The sequence below is a fragment of the Papaver somniferum genome, chromosome 6 (assembly GCF_003573695.1).
Source record: "Papaver somniferum cultivar HN1 chromosome 6, ASM357369v1, whole genome shotgun sequence".
Classification (NCBI taxonomy): Eukaryota; Viridiplantae; Streptophyta; class Magnoliopsida; order Ranunculales; family Papaveraceae; genus Papaver; species Papaver somniferum.
In genome coordinates this window covers 103,145,344-103,156,696 of record NC_039363.1, presented here as the reverse complement: position 1 = coordinate 103,156,696, position 11,353 = coordinate 103,145,344, and the positions used below count along the sequence as shown (strand labels likewise).

General features: G+C 33.6%; 1 protein-coding gene across 1 annotated transcript; it reads right to left on the bottom strand.

Moving 5' to 3' along the window:
• Positions 1–272: 272 nt before the first annotated feature.
• Positions 273–4,349, bottom strand: LOC113291223 (glucose-1-phosphate adenylyltransferase large subunit 1-like). Its single transcript, XM_026540782.1, has 11 exons — positions 4,002–4,349; positions 3,719–3,857; positions 2,235–2,461; positions 1,993–2,085; positions 1,604–1,753; positions 1,378–1,461; positions 1,162–1,245; positions 1,020–1,075; positions 849–942; positions 450–635; positions 273–293 (listed from the first exon to the last, which is right to left on the bottom strand). The coding sequence occupies exons 1-11, from the start codon at positions 4,347–4,349 to the stop codon at positions 273–275; spliced, it is 1,482 nt and encodes a 493-aa protein (XP_026396567.1).
• Positions 4,350–11,353: the final 7,004 nt, after the last annotated feature.

Sequence of the window (11,353 nt, the reverse complement as noted above, 5' to 3'; positions counted from 1 at the left end):
ATACCAAACAAATGAAAATGGTGTTTTCAAAGACTTCACAAATCACACGAGCAAAACAAAATAAAAACCTCAAATAGAATAACATTAAATAAAAAAAAAACAGGAAATCTCACACCCTAGTCTTGTTTCATCGAAATCCGGTACATGAGGATATCCCGACATCCCATAGCACCCAAAAACTCAGGCCTCATAGAGTATGCTTCTAAAAATACTTTGCTTGCCACCTTGCTTCTATCGCCCAGAGAACCTCATTCCAATGAAAGCTTCATATATCACTTCAGAATAATAATTGCCTGTTCAGTTTTACCATTCAACACACTCATTAGTTAAATACTACCCTAGCAGACCTCATCCCATTAATATTTTTAATGAGGAATAGAAAATAAATTAAGGCAGAAAATTCCCAACGCAAGTGTACACTGTTGAGTAGTTGAGCAATTAATCCTTACTTGGGCATTATGGTCCATCACAGCTGATGGAAGGATTTCAGATCCGAAGTCCACAGAAATGGGAAGCGTCGGCATCAAGAGCTTTATTAAAACATCTGTTCTAAATAAATATATGCCAATAGATGCAATGTAGGGAGAACGAATGGCTTGCTCCGGAGACAACCCCAAGACAGCAGTGTCGACTTGCTGCAATAAACCAACCAAGATTCTAGATTCTCAATCATAGTGAAACTTTTACATCAGCTAAAGCAATAATTCCTAGTTCAATCAAGTACACTTCATTTAGAAAAATATATGAACTTGATTTCAGATGTATCACTATCCTTTCATTCTTTTGAAATATATAATCACAAAAAAGGTGAAGATTCTAGTGAATGGAAGGGGGAGATATCGGCCTACCATAGCTTTCAAATCAGCCCCCTTTGGTTTTTCAGCAAATCGGATGACGCGACCAGAACTGTCAACCTTCATCAATCCATAATCTGATGCAAGGCTGAAAGATAATAGTTCAACATGAGATGGAGTCCAACAAGCAATTACAATCACATATCAGGCCAGGGAAAATAATACCTATCATCAACAGATATGCACGGAATACTAATATCAGCACCGGTATCAATATGCTTCTGCAACATGGCACAACAGCAATGGATATTAAAAAGCATAAAGAATTAGTTTAATGGTTTACATGTCATGCAACTGATTAAGATACCTGCACAAAGTCCATGTAGTCCATTCTGTAAAGATGATCGCCTGACAAGATCATTATATGCTCGATGTTCTTGTTCTTGGCATCCTACATGCAAACAATTCAAGAGCAGGACTGTCTTAATACCTAATCGAAGTAGCCAACTATACATAGCCACGTGTATTTTATTCGTGTGGGGATATTGTTCTTTTTTTTTTGATGAAATCTTTAAGTACATACCCGTGCGATCAGTCTCAGGGCATCAGTTGTTCCTCGGAACCACTTCTGTCCTATATTTTCTTGTGTCTGAGTCGCAGCCTGGAGCTGTTCCAGTGAATTATTAGAAAAAACATTTAGCAAAAACATGCATCAGACTCTATCCACCAAAACATGACTCCACTTACTCTTAGGTGAAATTTTGTAGTAATTGAATGTATCTAGAATTATGCATGTAAGTGAATCAAACCTCTATACATCCGTCTTCCAAGCCAATACCAGTCTTGAATCGGTGAACATGTTTCCGAAGGATGGGGTCGCGATTGAGGATAGCATAAGTTAACTGAGTAAGGATAAATATCTTATTTATGCCACTGTTGATGCAATTGCTAATTGGAACCTATGGATGAAGGAAAAATCATTAGCGTGTAATTTAGACAGAATATTTCTAGGCGGGCAACAGATAAACACCAGATAAAAATAGAATCAATAGCTCTCATCACAATTTTAATATTGCATTCTTGCCGCCAAGATGTTAATGATAGAAAATGAGATAAATAAACCTGATTTTGTCTTCTAACACTAATATATTGTTCACAGGTAAGCCGTTCAACCCATCCAACCTCCAAGATTGAAGACGCTTGTGTCAATCTCATACCCTCCACCCAAAATGACTGAAGTTACACTATTTGGGTCTGCTATTTTATATGGTAACACTGGTCCTGGATGGGTCTGCAATCAAAAACATTTAAAAAATCGAACCGCATTTCATAATTAAGATTTAATAACATTGATTAGTACACATTTAAGAATACTAAAAATCCAAATACTTTACTATATTAAAATAAAGTTAAATGTTTTAAGAGTTCAGTTAATCATACCATTGCTTCTTTAGTGACATGATCTGAAGTATGAACAGATGAAACAACACCAATACCACCATTTGCTTTAATCCTTGTCCATTTCCCAAATTCACTTCTCAAAAAACTACTCTTTTTCAAATCCTTCTTACTATTCATTAAATTCCCTCTAACCCTCTCTCCCCAAAACCCATTATCCACTCCTCCTCCTTTGCCAACTTTCACCAAATGGGCATTAGCTTGCAAGGCTGTAAATCAAGCCTCCATATGCTAAAACCCGAGGGCAGAAAGGTTTGTCTTGATCAAAGAAAGCTGTAAAACAAAACAAAAGTGAAAGCTAAAACCCTTAAAACAAGTGCAGATAATCAAATCAGTGTCCTAACAAAAGCTTTCACTCTGAAACCTCTGTTTTGATCACAGAGGTTTGTAAAGAAAAAGTGCAACAATCAAAACAACATTAGAAATAAAACCCTAAACGCCCAAAACATAAAAGACCAATAATGTTACAGTACCGTAACAGCACCAAAGTGAATTTCACAAAGAGAATTTAGGGTTGAGAAATCAAAAATATTAATACACCTCTTGTTTTTTTGTCTTCCCAACTTGGTTAGACTAAGAATTGATTCATATATATATATAATTACATCATTTGATTTACAAAAATATAAAATATAAAAGAAATAAAAGAGAATTAAGAAAAAATTAAGAAAAATAATTAAATACTCCCTCCGTTTCACAAAGATAGTCCGCTTTGACTTTCTCAAAATATTAAGGATACCATACTATTTTACTTGACTACCCTAGTTACTTACCTATTTTATTTTAATAAAAATGATAGCAATAAAGACTATCCAAAATTGGTGTGAGAATTATAAATACGAAATATAAAAGAAAAATTTAAAGGATATTGAATTTAAGAAGTATAAACTTTATAAGGAATCTAATTTTTAGAGTTAAATGTATATTTCCTTAAAAGGAATGAAGGATATATTTGTTTCCTCAATTATACTAATTTCATTAATATTTTGGATTGGGTCACGTTAAAAATGGATTTATGAATATAAAGAATACAAGGGTATATTTGAGAGTTCATTGAAAAAGTATGACTATAAACAGAAGCTGGACACAATTTTGAAACTGACGAAAAAGGAATAGAAGACGGTCTTTCAGAAACAGAGGGAGTAGAATAATTACTACTCCTAATTTATATGAGACTTGCTATGTACAATATATATTGCATGATCTTAAATATCTTTCAATCTTGGTGTGTATATTTTCAATATATTCTGATCTTTATGTAGGTAAATCTTATTGATATATGTGGGCCCATATACACATCTAGTAACATTTATTGTGATAGTCAAGCAGTAATTTTGATATAGACGCTTTTCTAGAGACACACAACTTGCTAGTTAACCGAGTATATAATTCGACACCTAGAGGCTTGGAAAAAATATCAGCGATTTGATCGACGGACTTTATATAACATGGAGTAATGAGATTACTCTGAATCTTCTCACGAACGAAATAACAATCGATTTTGATATGCTTGGTTCGTTCATGGAAGACAAGATTTTCAGCGATAATTGCTGCTTGACTATCACAATAAAGTGCAAAAGGTTCTGAAACAGGAATATGAAGGTCCTGGAAAAAGATACTTTAACCACTGTAATTCAGTAGTTAAATTAGCCATGACCCTATATTCGGCTTCGGCGGAAGATCGAGAAACAGTTGGTTGTTTCTTAGATTTCCATGAAATATGGCTATATCCCAACACGGTGAAATAACCCATTGTTGAGCGACGAGTGGTTGGAAATCAGCATAGTCTGAATCGGTACAATCCCGTAAATGAAGAGAACTTTTAACGGACAAAAGAATTCCATGTCCAATAGTTCCCTTGAGATAACGCAAAATACGTAAAGCTGCAGCATGATGAGCAGTTCTAGGATTTTGCATAAATTGACTTAAAATATTCACTACATAGGTGATGTCTGGCCGAGTAACTTTTAGATACAAAAGTCGACCTATAAGTCTACGATATGGTGTAGGGTCAGATAATGGTTCACCATCTGTAGGTTTGAGGCGAAGATTTTGCTCCATGGGAAAAGAAACTACTTTAGATGCGGTTAGCCCCATATCTTTTAAAATATCAATAATGTATTTTCTTTGAAAAAAAAATATATCTTGATCTGAACGGGAAACTTCAATCCCTATAAAGTATTGTAAGCGTCCCAAATTTTTAAGCGAAAAACATTTTTCTAGAGACACTTTGAATTTTGATATAGAGGTTTCATAATTACATGTAATGATAATATCATCTACATATACTAAAACGTATATATTTGTATATCCGCGATTATTGGTAAAGAGTGAATAATCTGATTTAGATTGTTGAAAACCTTCGCCAATAAGTACAGATGAAAATGTATCAAACCATTTTCAAGGTAACTATTGGACATGTATCAATAAGTATGAAGCTTTATTCATGAAAATCGATACCTTCCACTTGTGTATAACCTTTGGCGACTAATCGGGATTTATATCTTTCGATCGAGCCATCTGGATTATATTATTTTGTATACCTATTTACAACCAATCCCTGCTTTCCTTTTAGGTAAGGATTGCTTTGTCCAGGTATTATTTTTTTTTTTGAGCCTGTACCTCCTTGAACATCGCATCTCTCCATCTTGAATTTTGATAGCTTGGCGATAATTAGTGGGTACATCAGTGACCAGAACTTTTGTGAGAAATGTATTATGTTGTTCATACATTTTATTATAAGAAATAAAATGATTAAGAGGATATTTGGGACCCTCTAAAATAGAAGTTTTCATCACTTTGCATATATAATCTTTTAGATATGCTGGAGGTTTGCGATCCCTAATAGGACGTGATGAGATTCGCTCATTCATTTGTGATCCAGTTAACGTGGATTCATTTGATGATAATGATAATGATCCAGGAGATGCCACTGAAGATGAATGCGACTCACTTATGGATGGAGGAGTTGTACACTGAGTGTCTTCGGTCGATGAACATGGCTATATGTGCATCCTTGTGACGAGGAAGATAAATTTCCTGGAGAATTAAAAGGACTAATATTCGTACTTCGTGGAGAAGTAGGAATTGCGACGTTTTTATCTGATTCATGTTCATTACCATATTCTAACTCTTCTAAATACTGTTCAGGATCATTGAATTGGTTTGATTCTGACGATGGTGAAATCTCATTGCCATACGGAAATGTCCGTTCATGAAATATGACATCTCTTGAAGTATATATTTTCTTTGTTTCTAAATCAAATATCTTATAACCTTTTTGATTGTATGGATACCCAATAAAAATTCCTGGTTTTGCTCGAGCATCAAATTTATGAGAAGCACTTGTGTTTCGAGCAAAACATAAATAACCAAATACTTTAAGATGTGAATAATTTGGCGACGATCCGAAAAAAACTTCATGTGGAGATATGTAATTGAGTACTGGTGTGGGCATCTTATTGATCAAATACTCTACGACCATAATACATTCTCCCCAGAATTCTAATGGTAAACCTGCTTGACAACAGAGTGATCTTGCTACATTAAGTAGATGACGATATTTGCATTCTACAACACCATTTTGTTGTGGAGAGTGTATACACAATTCCGTTGATGTAAAACTCCATTTCGGAAAAACCATTGTTGTAAGTCCTTTGTCAGGAATTCAGTTCCATTATCAGAACGTTAATTTTAAATATGGGGAATATAGATTTTCCAGATCCGTACGAGATAGTGCCAAAAAATTTTATACCGATTTATCACAAAATTAAAACAATATTTTTTTGTTTCAGATTTTGAATTCATCAAGAATACCCAAGAGCAACGTGTATAATTATCAACAATGATAATAAAATATCGTGCACCATTTAAAGATGGAACTGAAAACGGTCCCCATAAATCACAATGAATTAACTCAAAAGGAGATTTACTAGAAATACTACTTTTACTAAAAGGTAACCTTGATTGTTTTTCCATAGGACAAATCTCACACTTTTGAGTGCAAATAAAATTAATATAATTAAAATTACTACTCAAAAATTTAAGACGTTCCAAGGATGGATACCCTAGACGCCAATTCCATAAATCAAACGACTCATTATTTCTAACTGAATTTATCGAACTTTGTTGAAGATAATAAAGATCTCCTACTTGATTAGCTAGATCAATCTGCATCTTCCTTGTATGGTCCTGAAAAGTACACAAGTTAGAAGAAAAATGCGCAGAATAACCAAGTGATTTGGTGTGCTGACTAATAGATAATAAATTGAACTTAAAATCAGGTATGTGATAAACATCTTCTATTTTGAGAAGAGGTGAAAATATAATTGTCCCTGTGTGTTTCACACGGGTACTAGATCCATCAGGCAATTGAACAGATGGACTTTCAGGTGTAAATTTATATGATGAAAACATTGACAGTAAATAACAACAATGATTTGATGCACCACTATCAACTATCCAACTTGAGTTAGATATGTTCAAAATTTTACCTGCTAGATTTAGATCTATTAATGAAAAAGAATAATCGAAATTAATGTAGTTAGAATTTTACCTGCAAGATTTGCTGATGAAACAACAGAAGAATCGCTACCTTTGGAAGCCATAAAATCTTTGAACTTCATGTACTCTTGATAGTCATCGGCTGTGAATGACTCTTTTGTTGTCTAAGATTCATTCTCATTCCTTGATGTGGAAAGCATTTTCCCTTGTCTTTATTTGGAATTTGGAACATGATTCGGTGGATAATCATTCAGCTTCCAGCATTTTTCTCGAGAATGACCAATCATATTACAATGGTCACAAAAAGGTCTAGGTTTCTTGTTCGTTGGACCTTTTGAATACTTTGATTCACTTCTTTGGTTAAAAAGTGTTGCACTCTCAACTTGAACATTGGAGGATGTTGAAATTTGTAACTGTTTTTCTTCCTGATGAACAAGGTTGTAAACCTTATTGACTAATGAAATAGGATCCATCAACAAAATGGCACTTCTTACATTCACAAATATGTCATCAAGACCTTGCAAAAATTCCATCACCTTATCTCTATTGCGGTGTTCAGCAATTTCTTTTTTTGGAGCACAAATACATGGAGTAATGCCCATGGAAGTTGCGTCCAACTAGCTAGCTCTGCTATACCATCACAAATACTAACAGACCTCTTGTTTGCATGTCTTCCCAACTTAGTTAGACTAAGAATTATATTCACACACACACACACACACACAGATATATATATATATATATATAATTTACAAAAATATAAAATATAAAAGAAATAAAAGAGAATTAAGAGAAAATAAAATAGAATAATTATTACTCCTAATTTATATAAGACTTGCTATATACAAAATATATTGCAAGATCTTCAATATCTTCCAATCTTGGTGTATGTATCTTCAATATATTCTGATCTTTATGTATGCAAATCTTCTTGATATATGTGGGCCCATATATACACATGTAATAACATCTTAAGTACAAAACACAGTTTGGGTAAGTTAGCCTGTGTTAGTGGTGGTCCAGATTTGTCCCCAAAAAGATAAATCTACGGATGTAGTTCTCCTGACCACACCCTTATCTTACACGTGTAAGTGGTGTCCAAGATTTCATCTCCAAATTGATAAATCTATGGTTGTAATTCCTCCCATAAAACCAACATTTAATGACCCATTAATGGAAATCTAATATAATAAATATAGTAAATGATTAATATAATAAATACCTAACTAATTAGTGTTCCTCACTAATTGATGATATTCAATGATTTATTAATTGCTCATAATAATGTTTGTTCACTAATTGCTCATAATAAATAATCTATTAATTTTTGTCATTATAAAATTCTCTTAATTAAATTAATAAATAATTTTGATAAAATCAGGAACAATATCAATAGATATTAGTTGCGATAGTAGGTTGTGGGAGCGGTGGCGGAGGTCGAATGAATCACTAATCTAATAATATCAACAGATATTAGTTACGGCACGGGTTAAGCCCTTTAAACACATAAATAACCACTAATCTAAGGAACAAGTACAAGAGACCTGGATCTTCCGGTAACTCATATAATGGAACAGTTTATGTTTTGGTTATGCAACAATCCCATTAAACAAAATCAATACTAATACTTTGTTACTTCACTTTCTTATTATTATCTTCAAGAATATAAAGCACACTTTAGATAACTTTGCCTATGTAAGTGGCGGTTCGGATTTGTCCTCACAAAAGATAAATCTAGGGATGTAATCGTTTGTCATAAGTGATGGTTGTGATTGAGATTAGAAATGTATCTAATAGACAAAAGTTATCATGTCATTAAGGTTCCATAGTTCTTCACAATAAGTAGTCTATTAATTAGCGATGATAATATTTTGTTAAATGTGAAATTAAAAATGATAATATATAAATTATTCTACTAATGATGATAATAAATATATTTTTGTTAGCTAATACTTAGAATTAGTTTGGTATTGTTGCGAGCTTTACAAAAGTGCTTTTCCGATGTACGTTAATGTGCGGAGCTATTTAGAAAAAGCAATTGTTTGCCGATGTATATTACTGTGCCGAGCTTTGTAAAAAAAAATTGAATGGTTGCAAATAACATATCTCTGAAACTATTTTAAAAAGCAGACATATCTCTGAAAATATCAGGTTCAACTATACTTAGTGAGAAAATGACAAAAACAGAAATATCTCTGAAAATTGTTTATTCTATTTTATTAGGCATAAAATAAGAAAATTTTCTACTTAGAGTACATACACATGTAATATTAAATTTAGTAATTAGTATTATTACTAAAAAGTATTGTTCCTTAACCACTTTTTAAAAATAAATAATTTCTTAATATTTATTATTGTTGAAAATAAAAGTATATTTCAGTGATATGATATAAAATAAAATGTAGTTTGAAAATAAAAAATAATTATCTTTAAAGAATAAAATATAACGAATAAAAATTGGTGATCATATATAAATTCAAGGATAATTTTTGTCAGTTATAAAAAAGATGGGATAGAATTGAAAAATAAAATATGAAACTAGGGTGAACTATAACATTTGCTTTTGAAGATTTTAAAAGCTCCTTCTCCCCACTTTTAAAATTAATATATTTTGGAAGTGTATACTTTATGAAATCTTTACCAAACACTAAGATGAAAAAATATTGCTATAAATATGTTTTCAAAGTACTTTTTTTTTGAATGATAAAAAGCATCACTTAGTTAAATTGGCTAACAATTATATAAGTGGACCATAGTGACGGTGGCAAGTATTGGTGTCCAGTGAGTACTTTCGCATCACGTCACGTATTTCTTGATAAATGGTTTAACGTTATTTTTATTCAAGGATGATGGATAGCAGAGTTTATTGTTAGTAGTGCTTATTGTTATTAGGTTAATTACTTAATGATTTGACTTACTAACTAATCATGATTTTATTATTTTATGCAACGAATAACCTCACATTTGGAAGCATAATGTCGTAGAATCTAGTGGCCTGACCCTCTACCAATAATGTCCTCACTAAGCCACTGCGGTCATCTGACAGTATTGGGTTTTCAATGGTCACCTCTGCGGTCATCTAGCAGTAGTTTCTTAGGAAGTCACCCGTCCCAAGATTACTCAATACCGAGCATGCTTAACTATAGAGATTTTTCGCCAACTATGAAGCCAATTATGTTGAAAAGGTCTCGGTGTTAGGAAAGGACAAACCATTACCTATATTCCAACTTAATTTGGAGCCATACTCTGGTACGGAATATGTTCATACCTAGACTCTGACATTTGTAAAGCGTACTATTTCGCTCTCGACATGTAACCCGTGGTCGACTCTAATACCATTTGTAAGGACCTAATCTTTCTCCAATACTGTCCCCACATTATTCACTGTGGTTATCCGACATTGTGGTGTTTTCAACTAAAACTGATGTGGTCATCCATCAACATTTTTCTGGTAGGTAGACCATTCCTAGATTACTCTCTCCCGAGAACACATAAATTCAGTGATTTTTACTAACTCTGGATCCAACTATGTTGAAAAGGTTACAATGTTACGAAAGGACAAGCCATTACCTATATTGTGATCGGTGAACTCTTCCTTCCGAATTGAATTTCGTACATAATAGATATGGGAATTTTGAAAAACTAGAAATACATCTTATGTGAGTAAAATCATCGGAAATGACTTCATATTTTAAAATATAATATCTTAAATGAATGAATTAGCTTTTAATTATGTCATTGAAATAGTAAGAACATACAATAAGCTTAGGCATCTCAATACATAGCACCGGGTCTCTTTAGTTAAAAACCACATACTTCTTATCCCAAGATGGTCAAGTGAGGTTTGGTGTTATGTGATCGGGCCCTGAGTAGTGTCAGATCCTAACAATTGGTATCAGAGCCAGTGGCTGAGGCTACTGTCCGAACATAGAAGTGGTTGTGGATGTCAGCCGGTTTCGTACGCAAGTGGAATCAGACTCAAGGTGAAGAAGGCAAGGACCAAAGTTGAACTGGCACTCAAGGTGGAGTTAGTGTCTTACCCATTAACTCAGGTGGAGCAGGGTTCTAGATCTGCAAGGAAATCCTTAAGTTTGGCGCTCAAGGTGGAGTTAGTGTCTCACACATTAACTCTCAAGTAGCAAGGTTTTATGTGAGCAAGGAAATTCTCAAGCTGGAGTTGGTTCTTTCCTTCTCATTAAATAAAGGTGGAGTAGGATTGTAGGGTGCATAGTGACAAGAATCATGATCGATGGGTAGAATATATAGATGGTAATCATATGGTGAAGTCTGATTGGACTGGTGAAGTGGTTTAATATCGCCAAGGTGGAGATTGTTGGAGTATGTGGCGCGATAAAGCGCTTAAGTATATCTAGGAATAGTCCCACATGGAAGAAAGAGGAGTACATGTAGAGCTTAATAAGCTTGGGACTCCTTACATAGCACTGAGGCCTTTTATATTAAAACCGCACACCTCTTATCCCGAGGTTGCCAAGTAGGGACATCATCGGTGATATGTTGTCGGGCTCGTAGTGGGTTCTTCTTATTGTCCATGAAGATCTTAACATCCTTCACTAAAATAAGGAAGATGCAGAAAGGTA

Coding starts and splice junctions, on each gene's coding strand:
- LOC113291223 (XM_026540782.1), bottom strand. CDS start 4,349: ATGGGGCTAACCGCATCTAAAGTAGTTTCTTTTCCCATGGAGCAAAAT. Junction 2,086..2,234: donor ATGTCACTAAAGAAGCAATG/GTATGATTAACT, acceptor TTTTGATTGCAG/ACCCATCCAGGACCAGTGTT. Junction 1,754..1,992: donor GGTATGAGATTGACACAAGC/GTCTTCAATCTT, acceptor CTTCATCCATAG/GTTCCAATTAGCAATTGCAT.